At 35.0% G+C, this 21,900-nt stretch overlaps 2 protein-coding genes across 6 annotated transcripts in view; one reads left to right on the top strand and one right to left on the bottom strand.

The window, feature by feature from the left end:
• Slc4a10 (solute carrier family 4 member 10) overlaps positions 1-11,624 on the top strand; it is a 362,675-nt gene extending 351,051 nt beyond the window's left edge. For 4 of the 5 annotated variants that reach the window (XM_004651887.2, XM_004651884.2, XM_004651886.2 and 1 more), the window contains 2 exons: positions 3,749-3,865; positions 9,720-11,624. In XM_004651887.2, coding sequence (XP_004651944.1) covers positions 3,749-3,865; positions 9,720-9,786 — 184 coding nt within the window. In that variant the 3' untranslated portion in view covers positions 9,787-11,624. Of the gene's footprint in view, positions 1-3,748; positions 3,866-4,654; positions 4,694-9,719 lie in introns of all 5 variants that reach the window. The other variant, XM_004651885.2, reaches the window with a different exon arrangement.
• Positions 11,625-17,854: 6,230 nt separating this feature from the next.
• Positions 17,855-21,900, bottom strand: part of Dpp4 (dipeptidyl peptidase 4) — an 88,864-nt gene continuing 84,818 nt past the window's right edge. The window contains exons 24-26 of the mRNA XM_045147719.1: positions 20,897-20,969; positions 20,562-20,635; positions 17,855-18,979 (exon numbers count right to left, since the gene is read on the bottom strand). Coding sequence (XP_045003654.1) covers positions 18,878-18,979; positions 20,562-20,635; positions 20,897-20,969 — 249 coding nt within the window. The 3' untranslated portion in view covers positions 17,855-18,877. The remainder of the gene's footprint in view (positions 18,980-20,561; positions 20,636-20,896; positions 20,970-21,900) is intronic.

Below are 21,900 nucleotides of genomic sequence, written 5' to 3'. Positions count from 1 at the left end.
CATATTCTTAGAAACTAGTGCTTTAAGACACGTCAAGATTCATTTCTAATATAAAGAAAGTCACTAAATTGATAACAGGAAAGAAATTTTTACTTTGGGTGTTTGCCCCTAGAAAAAGACAAGGTCTAGGTTTTGAGTCATTCAGTTACTTTTGAAAATATTTTCTTTGAGAGATGAGGTAACTTTGGTGCCCCGGCCAGGCAGTAGATGAGGTGGCTTTGGCAAGTGAGAGACAAAGCCCAGGCTGCTTGGAACTGCCCTAGGCTGCCTCAGATTCCCATTGCACTTGAGCCCAGGCTGATCCACCCACCTACGTGCCCATATACTGTCATGGGCAGACCACAGTGCAAAAGAAATAACATGAAAAATAAAATGCAAGGAAATCCAGTTAGATCACCCAGTCCTACAATGGTCATATCTAATGAAAACACAGAAAAGTCATTAGGATTAGAACACCAAAATGAAGCTATGAGCAATGCAACCCTGACCAAGCTACTGGTACAACTTGCAGAAAAGCAACAAAGGACCAATAATCATGTGGATGCTGCCATCACTAAACTAGACCTAATAGATAAGAAAATGGAAGGAGTTCAAAGACAGTTAAGAGATTCCAGGGAGAGTGAAAGAAAAGAAGACCTTAAAAATCAGCTGGCCATGCTAAATGAAGACATAAAGAAATGCAAGGATGAATTCCAAGAATCATCAAGAAAATCAGAAAATGATGTGAAAGGGAGCTTGACAGAGGAATGGAAATTATACATAGAAAAGTAATAGAAAATGCAAACTTAATTGAACAAGTCCAAAACTCTCTAGAAACAGTCCAAGAGTTCAAAAATTTCAGTAAGTTCAAAAGTTCCTGTGAATAGAAAATGTTTATGCCATTACTTCAGAGAATATTTACACAGTTCCCCCAAATAATACCGATTTTCAATCTACAAGGTATAGCAATATAAAACCAATTTCTGTGTCATAATGGACACTTTTATAAGCATTTGGCCTTTGCCCAGCTTTCCCTTCCCTCTTTCTCCTTTTGTTTTCCTTCCTCCTTCCCTTCTTGCTTCTACATGTAGTTTACAATAGTTTTCTTATAAAAGTCTATTTTAATTACCATTTTGTAACCAATTTTATGGCCTCAAAGATCTTAAAGATAATTTAAGGCTATGCCAGTAAATAAGTAAAGATTTCTTTATGGGGGGAAGCTCTGATTTGACATATTGTTTAAGAAATAAAATAGGAGAGAATCTGTTGCATATTTAGAGCCTTACTCTAAATCAATATTCTCTTCAAAGTATAGATAAATTAATCTATAGCTTAAAAGGTCAGTGAAAGTATAGAAGGTATTTTAGTTTTTTTGTGTAAAATTCTATTGATCAAATTGAATCATATTCTCACATGGGTTCTATAAAAACTGTTGTCTCATATAATAACATACCCAAAAGGGCTTTGTTGGTAAATGTTTGGAAAATGTTCCATACTGCATTTTAGCTTGCAAATTCACAGTGCACTTTGGAATAATAAAAGTAGTAGCGATATTTATTATCTTTAAGTTTTATTTTGTTTAGTTCAAAATTTCCTAAATATTTTTGTTGAAAAGAAGGTTCTTTGTCATATAATATCATGTAATCCTTATATTCCATATGATGCTTTCCTGGAAATTAGTTGATTTCATGCTTTGAGTTTCTAGAAAATTATGTTTTCAGTCAGGTTATAAAAATCAAAGCCACATTTTGAGATTAGACAAGGCTGAGAGTCCAGTGTGTTATTCATCTGATATACTGAAATAGTTGCCATCTTTGTGAACATCTATCAGTGCCTTCATGTGAAGCCAGTTTAGGATCTTTGTAGATATGATTTTTTTTTTTGTCTTCACAAAAGGGTCTCTTACCTCTATTTAATGAAAAGATACTATTTCCTTAGTTACTGAAACTTTTGCTTGACCTATGATTGATTAATGCTGCCATTTGGTTGTGTTTCTAGCTCTGGGGATATTTTCTAGGATTTTGAATATTGCCTAGATTTAGTGTTACTTTAAAATGTCAAACCAAGGGCTGGGAATGTGGGAAAGTTACAGGCACTTGCTTGCAAAATCTGATAGCTCAGGTATTATTCCTCAGTACCCACATAAATTCAGATGGACAAAGTGGCATATGCATCTGGAGTTCATGTGTAGCAAAGAGGCCCTGGTGTACCCATGGTCACTATCCCTTTTTTTTCTCCCCCTTCCTCTCCCCTCTCTCTGTCTCTCTTGCAAATGAATTAAAATGTTAAAAAAATAAAATATCAAATAAAAACTAAACCAAACCCCTACCAGGCCTGGTATATGCAATTCCTATACTCTACGTTCCCCAGTTATATAAGGAAATCTCTGTGAAATGCAAAATGCACAGGCTGCATTTATTTGTTCAACCAACTATTACTGCATGAGTACATGTATCCATCTCTGGATGGCTTTTGATAGAACAGTAGTGAACCCAATTGGCAAGAAACTCTTCAGAGGCTGGAGAAATGGCTCAGTGGTTAAGTCACTTGCGTGCAAAGCCTAATGGCCCGGGTTTGATTCCTCAGTATCCATGTAAAGTCAGAGGCACAATTTGTGTCTCATTAGTCTGGAGTTCTTTTGCAGCAGCTAGAAGCCCTTGTTGCCCATTCTCTCTTCCTCCCTCTCACTCTCTCCTTCAAAATAAATTTAAAAAGAAACTATTCAAGTAGAAGAGAGGTTGAGAAAAAAAAAAAACACAAACAGATGAACAACTATTGCTCCTTCAGGTGGTAAAGTACAATAAACAGAAAAAACAAGTGGAAGAGATTGAATGGTATGCAAGGATGGAACTATCAGTTGAAAACAGCAGTCAGCATGGGCCTGTCTGAGAAAGTAACATCTGATGAAGTAAAAGGGCTGTGCTATGTAGAGAACCATGATGGGTAGAAGAAAGATCTAATCCAGTCTCTCAACCAGCATCTAGAATGTCTGAAGGCCATGGGTTGGAGAGGAGTAAGTGGAGGTGAAATAGCAGGAGATAAGGTCACAGAAAGAGTGGGTGCAGAGACCTTTAGCCTCTGAGTGAGCCACAGCCTCTGCAGGACCTGAGAGGTGGCAAGAGATCTGATGTGCTACAAATATTTGAATAAAGAGACTGAACCATGTACACTTAGAATATCATCTTTGAGATTTGGGATGAATAAGAAAACTTCAGCCCAAACTTGTACTTGTAAAATCTTTTCTTTAGATGTTTTCAAATACTTTTAATAGTAGAGACTGTTGTTCAATGCTTCTCAGTTTTTAATGATCAAAAATACTGCATAAAACAAAATATTATGGATACATACAACATGATATTATTAAGTCTTTAAAGGAGAGAAATTTTGACAAAATCTGAACCTGACTAGTCACAAAAAGACAATTACTGTATGGCTCAACTTATATGAGGCACTTACAATTGTCAAAACCATAGAGTATAATTACGGTAGACAGGAGTTGGGGAAAGGAGGAAGTAGGAAAAAATTGTTTAAAGGTGATAAAAATTCATTTTATTAGATAAGAATTCTGGATGGTAGCAATGTGTTATAGATTGTGAATGACTTTAAAAAGCCTTCAATATACATTCATAATGGTTAAGATGATAAATTTTATGGTGTGATGATAAAATAAATATTTCACATAGGTATACAATTGCCCTACATTTATCATCTATGATTGAATGCCTACAGTTACTTATTGCTTATTTTATTTTGGGTAAACAATATCTAGAGATGATCCATCTGTGATCAATATTTCTGATGAAATGTCAAAGACTGCCTTGTGGAGGAATCTGCTGATTACTGCTGACAACTCAAAAGAAAAGGAGTCAAGCTTTCCTTCTAAAAGGTTTGAATTTTAAAATAATGAGGTTATGTAACTTTAATGATTTTATGAGATAAATGCACTAGCAAAAGACTGTTAGTTGCCATCAAATTTATCTGAAAAGTCTTTTTGAAAGGGGGTATAAGTGGTAATTTTTACAAATGTTATGCTTCCTAATATCTCACTTTCAAATTAAAGCTCATTCCAAAACTATCACAGTGGGGGGGAAATGGAACTATTAGTGAGTCCAATGCATGACATTTTTTGGACATTCATTTTGGCCTACTCTTTCTCTGTATGACTTTATTGTATTCCCTCATCACCCACTTCCTAGGATACCTTTTAATGCCTGACCACATTTCCCACTCCCTATTTGCTTTTTAAAAAGTCATATGGCAATGCAGTAATAATTTCATTTACTTTTTAAATTTCTAGTCCCTGAATATCTTACCCTGAAATTTTCAGCTCTGAAAGTTCTTTTCATTCTTACTTATCTATATGTAAATTCAGGAACAACTCCTCTGCTGTGGATGGTGATTTTAAGTGCATGCTAAGGAAAGAGTGTGTCCTTTTAAATATTGAGTAATCATGGAATTTTCAGTTGAATTTTCCAAAATTTATAAATAAGAATTCATACCATACCATCCAGCCATTCTAGATGCAAATCTGAAAAGAATTCCTGCACTATGCCAGTATCTATTTTTGTTAGTTGTTGAGGCTTTTGGGATGGTGGTATAATTATTAAACTTCTTTATTTTTATAACCTTAAATTAACTTTTTTACTTAATTTTTATATTACATTTTTGTCATAAGCTCCCCTTCCTAATCAGTCTAGAAGCTGATTCCCAAAAGGTAAGACTTTCTCCCTCGAACCTATTCCCTGGTTGCATATCCTTATGTTAAATGGTGTCTACTGGAAGCCTGGTCAGCCTATGTCATCTGTGTGAGTTTTGGGGAGGCAAAAGGCCTGGAGAGTCTTGGGTTCAGATCCATTATCAGATTGAGTTTTATGATGTTCCTATACTTGCTCAGCTCTTAAAGGCCTAACACTTGAAGAAACATTTTCCATTCTTATACAAATATATCATGTATAAATCAACAAATTGCTCAGAACTACATTTAGTAATAACATCGATTTATAGATCATAAATAGAAAATTTGTCACTTTAATTAAGAAATTACAGTTGAAAGCTTCCATTCAGGTTAACATGGTACACCTAAACATACAAGCCTCATGAGATATGATTAGAAATAAGGGCTGAAGAAAGAGACTGCATTAGACTTGGGGAGTATATCTATTACTGCTAGTTTTTGTCATACCAAAATGGCATGCTGTTTCAAGTTCAACTCTTTACCATATAGAATGAAGAATGCCATTGTATTCATGCCAAAAGTGGGAGATTAGTTCTCTTTCCCCCTCTTATTCCTCTGTCTTTTCCTTTTTCCTTTATTGTATGATTCCAAGTTCCACCAAAACTTATCCCAAAGGAGGTTGCTATAAGTTACTTAATGAACTGTCTCCAAGTCTTTTGGATGGTGCCTTCACCCCAGAACCAATATGTATTTCTTTGCTTTTTTCAAGCAGCAGTAAAACTTTACTCTAAAACATGCTCTAGCTTTCTTCCCTTCAAATTCCTGCTGTATGTAGACCTATAGAGCCATACTTAGAGTGATTCTGCATTTTTCTAGACTTCTTGAAAGAAAAATGGAGTTATAAAAGGGTAGTTTTTCAAGCTCATTGAAATATGTAAAATTTAGCATTTCTCTGATTTAAAATATGAAATACAGGTTGATGAGCTCAAAATAAAATTCCAGTTATGGCAGGGAGGTAGAGGATTTGAGACAATCAAATTTATACATTGCACTTTTCCCTGAATTATATGGATCTGTAGTGCAAACTCTTTCTCCTATTTCTTTTTGCAAGAAAAAAGTTCTATGATGTTATTCTTTAAATGCTTCTTAATGTAAGTAATAATTTCACATGATGCTCTTCATCAGAAAAAGTACAGTTGTTTAAAATATACATGTAGCTTATTTCAGGAATAGATTTAATCTAGTGATCAATGGAATATGCTTGAAGTAGGTCCCATTCAAAATAGAGTATCATTCATATATTAACACAATCAGGGTTTGTTGGTTTTTGAATATATAGTCACACTGAACTTCACTTCAAGCTATTATGTAATGAAAATTTACCCTAGCTTCCTTTGTAAGATATATACGTACAAACATGTATGTGTATATATGTGTGTGTGTGTGTGTGTGTGTGTGTGTGTGTGTATGTATGTATTTATTTTTCAAATTTTCTTTAACATAGGCTTTTTCCTGTGTATCCTAGACTGGCCTTGTGAATGGGCCACCATGCTGGGCATTTTTTTTTTTTTAACTTCTTGAAGTGATGTAATCTATAGTTTGCCATGAAAATGTACCTGTTGATGGATCATTAATGTTCTTCATTTTTATAACAGTAGAAGGTTGTAATAGAAAAGTGATGAGCTCCACAAATCCTAAAATCACCTATACTATAACAGCAGTACCTTTCCAAAGCTTGTTTTGCCTCAGTATCTGGTGGAGACATTTTAATATGACAATAGGAACTCTGAGAATTTGCTAATGTTTAGAGCATCCACTGGTTAAAAAGAAACCCAGCAAAATAAAGACAATGAAAGGAGGAGAAAAATAAAAGAAAATTTATTTAAAGATAAGAACACCAGGATCCATAGCTTTGGAGACCTAAACTTGTTCCATGCAGCCTTTGATCTCTACCTTTCACACTCCCAGTTATTTTCCATTGTGTCCCTTACTATATGACTCAGGAACCCTAGATAACTGAATACCTTTGTTTGGAATAGCAGCATTTTTCTCAATTATTTCATTCACATATTGTTGTCATAAATATATTACCTAGTTTGACTGGATGTAGAATCTAAAAGCTGACTGAAGCTTCCACCTCATCTATAGTGTCTCTACTTTGATTCAGGTTTAACAGTGCTAAGCATACACGTGACAAGCTCCTCCGCAGTTTTTTTTTATATGGCTTGGTAGAAATAGGTCTCATTAAAAAACATATTGCAGCAGAATCAGCAAGCAACTGCTCTGTTTTATAAATCGGTCATGCAAGATCAGCTTTTCTTGGGGAGGTAGCTGTCAGTGCTAGCAAGAGCAACACTTAGTTTTGCCTTGATGGCAGAGACCAGGCCCCGGAAAGCCCTTCTTGTTCCCCACTCCTGCACTCCCCACATCCTTCTTCTATTCTGGATTTTCTTCCTTGCTCAGATTTTCCAGGTCTAGCCTTTCTCATGACTGATGGATAAATATTTTCCATTATAACTGTTAGTGCACTGAGAAGTAGGACCTTCAAAGATTTTTTTTAAGTAACAAGTCAGCAGTGGGTCACCTTCTGCACTCTCAAAATGTAAGTTTGATATGTTTTAGATTATATTCCTTAAGGGCAAGTTTTATCTCTCTTGTATTCTTAGACCTTTTCAGAATACAGGATAATATGTTTATTACAATAAATAATACTTGTACATTATATATCTCTTACAATGAAAGCTTAAAATGAATTGGCACCTAAAAAGTGAATGTAACAAGAAACCTAGAGAGCCAGATATATAGTTAGAAAAATCAAACAAGGAGTATTCATAGAAGCCTTGAATTATCTCTCCCTTCATCATTGCTGAAATTCATTCTGATACTCAAACCAATTTTAATGAGGGAAAATACTCATTTAGTAAGTTATTGTTTGCTAACAAAGACCACTAGTATAATTAAAGCACATCAGGAGAACACTTATCTGTGGATCAAGTTGATACTTGAATTCTTTCTCTTTCTCTCTCCTTATCTCCCTCCTTCCCTTCTTTTCTCCTTTCCTCCCTTCTTACTCTGTATAAAACTTTGCCATTAAAAACTTATTTATTTATCAAAAGGTCATGTGACACCTAAGTTCCAAAGTATTGTATACATAAGAATTTGGTATAAATAGAGGCCATGGTGTCTCTTTCCCCACAATATTCTATAGGTCCACAATCTTTGATAGGTAGGATCTATTATTTTATTTCCCAAAGGACAGAGTCCTCTGGCAGTGGAAATCTCAACATAGTATTCTAGAACTGAACAACAAAGAACACTTAGAGGACATCTGGTCTAAAACTAAGTTAGTGATGAAAAAGCCCAGTCTCAGATTAAATAACTGGCCATACGTCACACATCACATCCTTGGCTTCTGGGAGCTGAAAACAAATCCTCTACCTTCAAGCCCAGGGCTCAATGAGTGCCCCTTTTGCCCTGTTGCATAGGCTTTGTTTGGCAGAAGAGATGGGAAGCCAGGTAAAACACAAAGAGAAGTTAATTTGGAAAGCAGGATATCAGACACTTGTCATATGAAAGGAGCTAAAGTAGAAGAAAGTGAGTCATACAGATAGAGGAATTAAAAATACAGTTAAGGCTCTCAACACATCATGTGCACACTGTCATCTCTTCTCATGGAAGGAGAAAAGAAAAAGGAAAAAAAGTTGCTTTGCTCTGACCTGTAAGGAGTTATATGCTGAGAAGTGTGGCAGGCAGAAACCCGGGTGCCATAGACACTCACTCACACCAGCTCTCAGTGCTGGCAGCGTGCCACAGATGGCAGAAGCTCCAGCACTTCTTACCTGATGGTGCCGGGTGGTGGTGACAACTGAGAAGGGCTGTTTCTAGCTTGAATTGGAGGAAAAACAATTTTAAAAACACATTCTTAGAATGTGTCTCTAAGTTATTGACCAGTAAGAATTCTGCACAAGAAACCCCATTAGAAATACAGAGCTTGGTTACTTTATGAAGTGGAGAATGGTTGTAAAACCAGTGTGTCACCACTATCACTTATTTCATAAATGCTTAGTGAAGACTGAAGTTAACAGCAAAAGTATGTGGGTTTCCCCAGTTCAACAGGCCAGAGACTACCTGTGTGTTGCTGTTTATTTCAGCAATGGGGCAGTGTACAGAGAGGCCTCTGGGTGTGCCATGCCTGAGAGGTACTAGGGGATTGAGCATTTTGCCTCTCTAGAAGGATATATTCTAGGTGTAAGTTTCATGTATGTGAGCACATTATTAGAATTATCCATAAATAACTTCAGTGTGAGAGTAGGAAAAGTACACATTGGAAAAATACTGCAAAAAAATGAACATAGTAGAAGCATGTTTCCTGCATGTTCATTGGTATAGTTAGTTGGAAGGTGAGAGTCATCAACATAAGCTTTTTGAGGAACAAGTTTCTTCTAGGAGAGAGATAAAATATCATTTCTCTGTTAAGCGCTCTGAACATTTGTTTGTAAAGATAGCAGATATCTGGACGGCAGTGTGTGGGTGAGCATCCTTCAGACCAGGAAGGATGTGTCTTCCTTATCTAATGAAAGTAACACCTCACCAGCTATCACACAATATCTAGTCCTGGAGTGAAGGTTGAAACATTTTTTAGAAGAGCCCAGAAATACCTACTGAAGCATTTTGTGTCACTTCCTAGTGTCAGGGTTTCCTTAAGGTGGAGCATGACTAGCCTTTTCAACAATCATCAGTGATTCATTTGCCTAAATAAGATCATGCTGTTAATTTTGCATGCTGTTAGAACTATTGTGAAAATGTCTGTTTTTTTTTTTTTTTTTTGTTGTTGTTGTTGTTCCTAAGTGTTTGTTTTTGAATTTCCCCCTCTCTGCAGTTCTTGGTTTCTAGCTCACTAAGCACAGAGATTTTAATTGCTGCTATCTATCTCTGCTTCACAGCATGAGAGAGTAATGTCTAAGAGCTCTTGTGTTGCTTGGGGGTGATGGGTTTTGTGTCTGAACAAGCCAATCACATAGCCAAGCTGAATTGTAATAATAAATTTTTCCTTTCCCTCCCATAGTACTGAAAGCCGAAAAGAGAAGAAAGCTGACTCAGGGAAAGGTGTTGACAGGGAGACTTGTCTATGACTTGATCTTCAATTTATTTTTACATATATATGACAAGAGTGTCACAATTATTAATAAAACAGCTTTGAACATGTATTGTAAATTCTGTTTCTCATCCAAAATCTACCTTCATACTGTAAGTAGTGTAATTCATGTTTCATTTCTGTGTTTAACTTTCTCAGCAGTGAGATACTTTGTGAGCAGATACAATAGCTAATGCAAGAATTCACAGTTACTGTTGTCTGTTAGATAATTGTAAACATGGGATTCTTGTCATCATATTTATGAGAGCAATAGGTTTCTTCAAGAGATAAGTCATATTTACCATATGTACCTACTTGGCATTTTCCTACTATGGTGACCTGAAGATGCCTGGTAATTTCATTAAGAAGAATTTTGAAAGGTAGTCTTACTTTTTATTTTATAGCTTAACATTTGTGGTTTCTTTCAAATGACCCAAATCAAAAAGTTAGTTTGAAAGCATTTTTAATAATTGTATTTATGCATTTACTTGATTTAATATGATACATTTAATACTTGAGAATTTATATATTATTGGAACTTAACATCATTTAAAAATAGAGACCTATTCATACCTTGTTATAATGAATCACAACACAAAGAGTCAAACATTATTTGCTTAAAATTCAAGTTGTAACTTCATGATATAATACTAGCATTGTATGAAATGCTCTAGAAAAAAACTTTGTGACAGTTTTGTGGGATTTTCAATTTAAATCTTTATCTGAAATGTGCTGCTGAATTTCTTTCCTGTTCATTGATAACAATTGTTTTCCAGATATACCTATATACATAGATACTTGTGGAATACCACATATTAAATCATTATACATGAAATTCCACTTCTGTACAGTTACTCTGCTGCTAATGGTCATATACTGCTTAGTACCAGTCCTGAATCATGTTCTCATGTTAGAAGAACACAGGTTTCCAGTAGTCTTTTTTTTTTTTTTCAAAGCTCTTTTCCTTATTTTACCTAAGTGCATGTTGTGAAAAACCAACCTTTTAAATAAAAATTTCAAAATCTTTGAGAAGGTTATGTAGATATTCCAGCTCATATGAAATAATACATTCATAAGCTTATTCAGAGGAAGGGAAGTTAAAGATTTTTGTGCATTGCTAGCACTAGAATCATTTCATTTTAGATGAATGTGAATTTTAAATAAACTAAATCTCATAGTGTTCTTGGTACCTAAGAATGATCAGTGATAATCAATCAACTTTGTAAACTTTCAATGTCTAGTTTATAATAACTCAGAGCCCTGTGGCTTTTATGAACTATGAGTTATCTACTCAATGTAAATGCACATGGAAAATCCCCTGTGTTCCTAATGAATGAAGGAGGCAAACCAACAAAGCCTCCATTAACTGTAACATTTTGATATCACTTAAGGAGCCATTTTTATGGAATAATATAAGCCAAAAACATTATATGAAGAATTTGCAGTTAATAAAGTTTTTTTATTTCTAAGTGGCAAAGAAAAAAACAAATTTTTTTCTGCTCCAGATGTATTGCCTTGTGTATGTTAATACTGATCCTCCATATAAACATTGTCACAGTTTCATGATTTAACAAGCCAGTCAGTCCCCAAAGCAGTTTCTTAGTATTGTAACATATTAATACCTGTTCTGTTAAAAATGGTCACAGTGAATCGAGATCTTCACCTGATCACTGATTTGAATAAGCATTCATTCAATGAAATTCTGTATTTCTGAGTATTTTTATAGTAATTTTGTTCTTTTGTGAATTTTAATGCTATCCCTATGTTAATTTGATATTTTGAAATCACATAAAGTATAAGAAAATGTAGTATTATATATTTACTTATAATTTCAGATTCCTGGTCAAAATTACTGAATATCTTGAATGTAATTTATTGCAAAGTTTAAGTAATATGTAAATGTGACTAGGATATTGTGTTTTTCACAACTAAAAAATGTTATGTGGAAATAAATATTTATCCTAACTAATTTCCTTGTATATTTTAAAGTGTGTTCAATGTTTCTTGTCTTTGTTTTTTTTTTATATTAACCCATAAATCAGGCAAAGCATTTTATTGTTTCATATAATATATAAATTAAGACATCCCAATAGTTTTAGAAACAGTGGTAATATAAATATTTCAAGAAGATTCAACAAACTTTAACTTTATCATAAATATAAAATAATGAGAAGTATATGAAGTTGTATGTCCTCATTTTCCCAGAGAACAATATCTTGTGTGAAAATGACACTCTTACAACTAATAAACAGCTTATTAGTAAGATTCCCGATTACTAGAATTCTTTACTTCCTCACCTCTTGTTCTTAACCTGTATGGGTAAAGCAGTCCATAAAATGTGTGTTTACTATATTTATTCTAAAGGTAAAATGGGACCATGATTATTTTGTAACCATCTGGCCCAATGTTGTGGAGGTAATGGCATCAAAACTCAAATCTGCTACTTTAACATTTCTCTCTTTACTAGAGACTTGCCTTTGTAATAACATACAAACTTTTCCTAAATATAATATGAATGTCTCTAATTGACCTATAGTCTGATAGAGGCACTCCACTAATGATTCCTAGATCATTTCAGATTCTCTTAAAGGCCTTAAAAATGTGGCTTACTTTGTTTTCTACCATCCTGGACTTAACTCTGTCTGTGTTTAAGTTGAACTTTTTGCTAGTTTACTATCATTGCAAGAAAACTCTCCAGTTTTTCAGTTTATCTATCTTATATATTCATGCAATGCAATGAGATGAGACAATAGCCAGGCTTGGTGATATACACCTGCAATAATAGCACTCAAGGGGCTGAGAGATAAGGATTGCCAGAAGTTTGAGGCCATCCTGGCTTACTTAGTAGGTTTAAGGTCAACCTGGGCTACATATAGTAAGACCTTGCCTCAAATTTAAAAAAAGAAATGAGTTGACAACCATTTGAGAGTTTTATCAAAAGAATATGATCAATAAGTAAATATCTATCTTCAGAGAGTACTTGTAGTCAGTAGTGAGGGATGACTGGTAAGACTGTTTTAGAGATACTTGGTTTTTTTCCATAGGAAGGTGCAGCTCACTGTTGCCACTATTCTTCCAGGTCACTTGCTATTGGTATAGGGTACTCTATCATTGTGCTGCAACCTTGAAATCAAGACTATTTTTGTTTCTTAAGACAAACTGGATATGTAGATGTAATGTGACATGGTTTCTATTGAGTTGGTGGTAAGATTAAAGTGGTAACCCAAGATCAGAATTTCAAGGAAGGTACAGTTTGAAGAAAATGTTATTGAAGAAATATCATATGAATTAGGATGGAAATGGGAAAGAAAATGAACTTGAATATATTGCAATATTAAATAAAGATGAGACAAAAGTAAAGATATGTGTTGTAAGTAGAACCTGGCATATATGGTGTATTTGGACCTAACAAATAACCCAGTATGGAGGAGTGTTAGGATGGTGAAGACCTAAAGAAAATGGTAGAAACACAAATCGGGGTCATTATAAATGATGTTAAATTCCATGCAAGGACATTTCAACTTTTGCTATTCAGAATTCTGAGCATTGAGAAGTATACTTTTTCAAAAATTAGCAGTCTGTCAGTGCAGTAGAGAATACAGTAAATTACTTCCAGATCTAAGATGACTCTCAGATGACCAAACAATTAATATTGATGTCAAATAGCCTAAACATACCCTTAAGTACTTAAGTCCAAACACAACAGGTTTCTCCAAATTCCTTTTATATAGGACATTAATTTATATTTGGAGTGATAAACACATGTATGTGCATATCCACATGCTATGCAACTTGTTTCCTGTATTTGCTTATAAGGCAGTAGTGGTATCCATTCAGTTCTGTGCCTTGCTGTTTGCGAGGAAGAGGTTGTTACCAAAACGAGTCATGGTTTCTGAAGAAGCTGTTGCTTAGTTTGTCAAGAATTATTAAAGATCAAGAGGCTACAGAAATTTCTAAGTGGGTAAAATGCTTGCCATACAAATATGAGAACCTGAGTTCAAATCTAGCACTCATGTAAATACTGGGTATAGTGAAATACACTCTAATTCCAGCCCTGGGAAGGTGGAGGCAAGGTATTCTTGGGGCTCATAGGCTAGCATGCCTAGCCAAATGGGTGAGCTCAGGTTCTGTGAGAGAGACCATATCACAAATAAATATGGTGGATGCAATTGAGAAAGATACCCAACAATGACTTCTGGCTTCCATGTGTTCACACATAGACACACACATGCATGCCACACATGTGCACACACACACACACACACACACACAAATGATTAAAGATTCAAAGATATTTAATTTTTTACAACTTCATAAATGCATACAATGCATTTTGATTTTCCCACCCACTCAAATTTTAAAACAGGTCAGCATCAGAACAATATCAGTGCTCTTTGGGCTCCTCATGGGTCTAGGATCTGAGAACATGGCAGCTTGAGGTAAGAATCTGCAATCTGTGCAGCCACCATGGCAAGAGACACAACTAAATGCTGTATATCACATATATGTAAGGTTCAACCAAAGCAGCTCTGAGGTAGGGAGTTGTACTTCTTTCACACTAAGGGACTAGAAATGAGTTCAAAAGGGGAATGTCCCCTTAAATGTTTTTTTTTTTTTTTTTTTTTTTTCTCATGCTGATTAACCCATTTATCTGATCTCAGGTGAAAAGCATCATGTGTCCAGCAGGACATGAGGGAATTTTATTCCTTCTTAAAAAGACATTTACTTTGGCTCACGAAACAGAATCATGCTATACTTATACATGATTTCTTATCAATATGGTACATTTTCTTTTTTTAAATTTTTTTGTTTTATTTATTTATTTGAGAGTGACAGACAGGGAGAAAGAGGCAGAAAGAGAGAGAATGGGTGTGCCAGGGCCTCCAGCCCCTGCAAACGAACTCCAAACACATGTGCCCCCTTATGCATCTGGCTAATGTGGGGCCTGGGGAGTCGAGCCTCGAACCAGGGTCCTTAGGCTTCACAGGCAAGTGCTTAACCGCTAAGCCATCTCTCCAGCCCTCAATATGGTACATTTTGTTATTTGTCACTCTTATCTCTGTGATTAGCAATGTAACAAAACCTACCTGATTTTTTAAATGACTTTTTTAAAATAACATTCAAATAGTCCTGAATTTGGATAGGAGAAGTATAAATAATCACAGTGGTGCTTCTAATCTTCAATTTGCCTCTGAAGATTCACCTATCATGGATCAAAAGTATTTTCAAATATTTGTGTTATTTGTGTTTGAATATGAATATACTTTTTCTCTTATAATTATTCCCTTATAGTATAATAACACTTCTATAGCATTTACATTGAATTAGGTAACATAAGTAATCCAGAGATGATTAAAAGCACATAGGGAAAAATCCTCAGTTATCTTAGGTGCCATACTATTTGGTAGGAGATGCTTGAGTATCCTTGAATTTTGGCACCTGTGTCTTCAGAAGGTTCTAGAGCCATTCCTATGTATGGAGGCAGAGAGAAGGCTGTAATTGTGGGCTTTGGCAGTTGAATCACCACACATTGCACTATACCCAATGCATACTTCTTAAGTAATTCAACAGGCTTACAGAATTGATTCAGACAGCCTATGTAGAATAAGAACTTTGATTTAGTTTTTTGACATTTACAACTTGTAAAGTACCAAAAGATAGCTTTCTCCAAAACTAAGAATGTTACCTCTCTTTTTATTAATTTGAACGCTCGTTTAAATGTTAATATTGCCACAGAAAGGTGACATGCAGAAAGAGGATAAATTCCTACTGAACTTCCCAATGGTTTTATTAATATCATGCTCAGAGCATTCTTATGTGGAAGTGAGTAGTATACTTAAAAAATCTAACTTTTATCCCATTCTCAGCCACCTGTATCTCAGAGACATCCTGAATATACTTCCGGTCACTTAGGATACATGCAAAAGCATTTTTGGATACAGCTGAAATAGCTGTCACAAAGTTGGCACAACAAAATTTACTACTTTATGAAAAAATGCTTGTGTTTTGGTATGTTTTTCCATTTACAATTTATTGAATCATAAATATTGTGCAAATGTAATAGTCTTATAAATCAGTATTCTCACTTAAAGCAAAAACAGCGAGTGCCTAGAGATAGAACTAATAATCTGTGAATGAGAAAGGAAACAGAATCTCCAGAATGACATAGAACCTGATGAGCTCATTGATCTTCAGAGAGGTGGCTGTGAGTCATCAAGAACACGTGAATGATGTTCTATGCCTATTTAAGAAGTCATGAAATAATATAATTATTTTTAGCATGGTTTCTAACAAAAATGTTCAAAAATAATTTTAAAATGATTTTCTAAAAAAAAAATACAAACATCCCCCCCCCCAAATCTGTCAATAGATGCAATGTGAACCATTTCTCCCTTCCTTTATGGCATGTGTCCTTGCATGCTGGTGCCGTCTATCTCATTGATTGTAAAATGAGTATTAGCCATCCATGTGCCCACGGAGGCTGTGTCTGTCTAAGGACAAGTTTACACATCTTGGTGGTATGATTAGTTACTGTGTACTTCAAACTTACCCTTTAGTTAAGCTGACCTCTAATTTATGTGGTAATTCCCTTAGCTTATTTTTCTAATAATCTAATTGAAAACTCTCAAGGGAAGTAAACCTTGCTCTGTGAAGGTCAGATCGTAACTACTTTGAATTTATTAGTGTTATCACAATTTTAAACCTTCATTAATTGAAAAATATAGGTTGTAATTTTTTTATTGTTTCAGGATTAAGGAAAAATATTTAGACATGAAAGGAACAAAAATTCTCATGTTTTTGAAGTTCTATGAATATTGTACAGCATTTCACATAAGAATTAATATAATAAGTGACATACATGCTTTTGATTAATGAATTCATAAATGATATTTTGTATTTACTTGCTTTCTTAATGCTGTCATGATATGAACATGTATTATGCTGATTTTTGGCATAGAATTCTATAAAGATTGGACTTGATACTCATGGCATTTTAACTACATTCAGAAATATAATTATGGGGCTGGAGAGATTGCTCAAGGGTTAAAGCACTTACTTGATTGCAAAACCTGACTGCTTGGCTTTAATTGCCCACTACCCACATAAAGCCAGATGCACAAAATGGTACATGCATCTGGAATTCCCTTACAGGGGCAGGAAGCCCTGATGAGTCCATATTCACTCCCTTTCTGTCTGCCTCTTTCTCTTTGTCTCTCTCAAATAAATAAATAAAAATATTTAAAAATAGAATTATGACAAGTACCCCAAAAGTTTGGATACTGGTTTATAGTTTCAACTGATGAGTGGGATTTGAGAGTTAATTAAGGTGAAGCAAACCAAAGACATGTTCTGGTAATGTGAATGAAGCTGGGTTTCACAGTCTTTTGTCCATTTGTATGCATGATTCACCGGTCTCATAGTAAATCAATAGTTTACATTTATTCCATTTTTTAGATTTTTATGCTGTATTTTATCATGTCTGTGATCACTTTCTAGCAAATAATTTGAAACTAAATTTAAATTAATAAAGCCCATTTTAATGAAGTTATTTTACACATAATTAAAACCAAACAAACCTTTTCTTAGCTATCAATTCATTGCAGCATCAAGTTCAGCACCAAAAACCCATCCTTTCCTTATAATTATGTCAGCCAAAAATAACTGGTGAGACAGTGTTTGTCACTCCTTTACTTCTTTGGAACCATCAAAACTACAATGATACCATTAATATTATATGCTCTTATAATGTGACCCTCATCACATTTCTCTGGAATAAAACTATAAAGTATGTCTTATATGATATATATTATACAAATGATCAAAACAATTGATTTCTCAAATTCTATGTGTTAGGTATAAAATTAAATTTTATATGTATTAGATAAAACCCTGATGAATTGCTTAGCTTCATACATTTTCATGTATCTAATATTTTTAAAAAGTTGAATTCTTTCCATGTTTACAAGGTAGTCTGGGATTACTAACAAGATAAACAAGAGCTTTTTGAAAGAAATATGTCCATATGCCAGTGTGATTTAGGTTTGATTCAAGACGTAACTCATTACTTCTGAAAAATGAAAGTACATTTATTAAATGACCATGAGAAATTCCACAGTATGTAGAATAAGAATAATAATACACAAAATTCTATCTTATTTTCCATTAAAAATACAAAGAAGTTAAAATATTTTAATTAAGATGCTCAAAGGAATGAAATAAGAAAACTGATGCAAAGTCTCTTTCAAGTTAGAATTTGTGATACAAATATTTTCAACTTTTAACAGAGCAAGCCGATATGTTCCAGTCTGCCTCTTTTCAGTAGGAAACATCAGTAATTTTTTAACGCACATTTACAATGCTTTCCCATCACCCTTACTGTGTTTTTGTAGCACCTATAGCCATAACTGGCACCTGGGGGCCTTAGATTGTTGGCAGTTTCCCTTGCATTGCTTTGGAGTCTGTTCAACTGCTGTGGTTTTACTTAGAAGTTAGTGCTTTGCATATATGATTTCCTGAGACTGTTTGAGTAGTCTTTCTCAGAAAACTGTGCCAGTCTGGCAGTGAACAGCTCTTCTCAAGGCGAGCTGACAGTAGCCTGGTTGGGCTGGGATGCTTGGATTTGAGTTCCTAGCCATGCCCTGTGATCTCCTCTCACTATTCCCCCTTTTCTTGTTGCTGCCCCGATGACATCATTGCCCATATCTTGTCATTTCCTTAAATAAGGAAACAAGATTTAGACTAGTCTGATTAGAAAAAAAAAAACAAAACATGAAATGCTGCTCAGGGAATCTATGCAAAGCTCTCATAAAAAATAAATTATATTTGTTGTTTCAGCAACTGATGTGGAAGTGATTTTAAATGGTAAACAACACCAGACTGGAAAATCCAAATTGCTGTTATGTAATAATCTGTTGAGAAGGCAAACATCCTTACTTAGGATTATAGGTATGAAATTTGGGAGCAAAGTTTACCTAAATTTTTTATTTGACTGTTATAAGATCATCATCTTAATAGTACAGCTTTTACATAATGAGAACAAACATTTTTTTTTATTTCACTACCTGTAAATGGCATGCTGTTTGGAGATGCTATGGTAAGGAGAAGCACTGTTTGATGAAATGGCTCATGTGAGTATAGATATGCTGGTGAGCTGTGCTGCTAGCAATCCCATGGTCTTCATCAGTATACCACTGGAGATGTAAAGAAAAGAAAGGTTAGAACTATGAAATAAGTAGTCTTTAAAATTCAAATGAGCGTTTATAAGCAATATGGTATATATAAATCACGGTGTTTGAATTCCTGAAATAGATGATAAACTGAAACATGATCAAAGAGGATGTCTCATTTTTCCCGGAAGCTTTCAAGGCATGTTACACGTTAGTTACACTGTTGTTCAGAAGAAGTCTCTGATCCCTTTTTTCCATTGCAGAGACAATCCACTGTGCATTTGGCTTCATTGCACAGTAACTTTAAACATGTGTAAATACTAATTTAAATAGCCAAATCAACTTTCAAATTTGGCTCAAAGAATACTTAGAACCACTCCATAAGCAGGGGAGGGTTTATTCCACTAGACAGACTTGTTTTAATTAAGTGCTAGAAAGTGTCAAATTTCTCTACACTCTAGTAAGATAACCTGCATTAAAATAAATAAATTTTATAAACATTTTGTAATATATGCCTCAAAGAGCTAGAAAAATAAATTCAAATATTAAGAGCTATATGTGTAACATAAGTGAAGTCAAAAGTCAAATGTATTATTTACCAACACTTATATTTTATGCTGGCATTTAAAATATCAGTATGTCTAACATTTATGTAGAAGGAGTCTGTGACCTGAGGCAGAAATGCATCAGCTCATATCTTTTTAAATAATTGGAAAGTTGTTGCTAGACAAGCATATATTATGGAGAATTAAGTTTTTAAAAAATTCTTAAAATAGCACAAGTTTTTACTTTGAATGTGACCTCTTATAAGAATCTAGGTGTCAGGTTTTCTCTGTATAAAACAGTCTGACTTGTTACAGTAGGTACTATTGGAACTAAGCAGAGAAAATCATGTGTTACAGTGTGAACAGCAAACTTCTCTAGTTCAAACATATAGGAAAGTGGTATTCTACACAATAGTATTATTAGTGCATGTATGTATGTACATAAGTACGTACTTACATGCATAGATTTTTTTTCTTCCTCTGAAAATCTCTAATACAGAAAGACTTAGGCTTAAGACTTAGAAACAGCCTCTCTACAGGCAATAATAGCTGTAGCTATTTCTGACTTTATAAAGGAAGCCTAATTGTTTATAGCCTGCAGTCGTTCAACAAAAGGCAGTAAACTGTAAGAACTGAAAAGTGCTGATTACTAATATTGCACTGTTGATAGAATGGCTAGTGATGCATCATAACAGAAATAGATTTTCATATTTGAGCTGAGCTTTTATCATGCTGATTTCACTTTAGAATTACTCTGCTGCACATTTATGGAATAAATGACTACTTTCAAATCAAAACAGGGAGAGATTGAATAATCAAATGAAATGAGGAGCAGTGTTTTGACACTCCATAGATCTAAAGTACTTTGCTTCTCAACCCTAAACATTCTAATATTACTCAGTGTGTGACGGAAGGATGTCATGGCTCCAACTTTACACTGGAAAAATAAAACCTCTCAATTCTATTCTTCTATTGTGGGGCTTCTATGAGAAGAAGGGCCCCCCAACAAGGAAACCAGACCCCACTAGACACTCTGCTCCCCCTGCACAGTTTTATTGTACCATTGCTTGGAAATCCACACCAGCATCCACCAGGGCTTTGGAGATCTGAGCTGATTGCTGAAAGTGAACGTTATCTGCAGGGAAAGAAAAGGAATACATAGCTAATAGCCTCTCAAGTTTTCAGTACCAAAGGGTGGGAAAGTCACAAGAAGAAAAGGATTGTTTGAAGTTCTAGGACTCAGCATCCCATTTAGCCCAAGACAAGTGAGTTGTGGAAAGCAACACTGTTTTATTGAAGTAAATGTAACAGTCTTGCCCCTCATGCTTTTGTTTTGTCAGTAGTGAAATTGCAAACCTGTCTGTGATACTAAAAAGTCTAATTAACTGAAACTCACCATCTGCTGTTCCATGAATAAGGAGGTACTCAACTTGTTTAAAATTTTCAGCTCTGCTCATGACTGTTGAATTCTGGAATTGGGAAAAAGAATGTCATTATTCAAAAAAGGATCTGCCATAAACTGATTTTTCACTTCAGTTTACAAAATAAAATGTTTTCAGCTGGGGCCCCCTTTGATACAAAATACAGCAAACCGATATTCAAGCAAATGCTGTCTCCATGCATGGCAGAACGTACAGCATGCCCTGTGCCTTGGAGACAGGACTGGAAAGCGAGGATGCCACATCTTCCCTGTACATGCAAGAAGAGGGCACCTGTCTCCTGAGCTGCACACAAAACCCATGAGTCCAAGATCCCAGATTGGCTGTGTCCTATAGATTAGCACAGGGCAGAGTCTCGTATTAGCAATGTATGTTCCATGGGCTTCTGTTGTAGTTCAGCCAAAAAGTATATTACCATGGCAACCATGTGTCACATGGTGCCATACATGCTACATTTCAAAGAGCCTGTACATAGCATTGGCAACTAAGCATACTCTGCAATATGTCATGTGAACTTTGGTCCACATTGCTAGGTTTTGAATGAAAAACAAATATTACCTCTTTGTGAGCAGATGTTTAAAACCTAAGCAAATGCAACATATGGGAGGGAAAAGGGGTGAAAGAGATCAAGAATGGCCTCAGAAAATCAGTGGGGTTTTGTTGCTTCCCTTAATGTGAACACTGCAAAAAGTGCTGATAGAAGGCCATCATTCCCAAGACAGCCAGGAGAAAAGGATAAAAGACTGGAAGGACAGTTTTTTATCCCAAGACAGTCAGGGCTTCTTGAATAAGGGATAGGGGGTCTAGTATGAAAAAGCCTTTGATAACATAGGTCATGGGATTTTAATTTGTAACATTTGGATGAAGGTACAGATACCAAATAGAAATTGTAAGGCAGTGACCTGGTCTCAGCTTTGCTTGCCCTGGAATGGGTTGGATGGGGAAGAGGTGGAAGTAACTC

Source organism: Jaculus jaculus, chromosome 4 (assembly GCF_020740685.1).
Source record: "Jaculus jaculus isolate mJacJac1 chromosome 4, mJacJac1.mat.Y.cur, whole genome shotgun sequence".
NCBI lineage: Eukaryota > Metazoa > Chordata > Mammalia > Rodentia > Dipodidae > Jaculus > Jaculus jaculus.
Note: the sequence above shows the minus strand (reverse complement) of the source record. Positions and strands in the feature narration are given on the sequence as shown.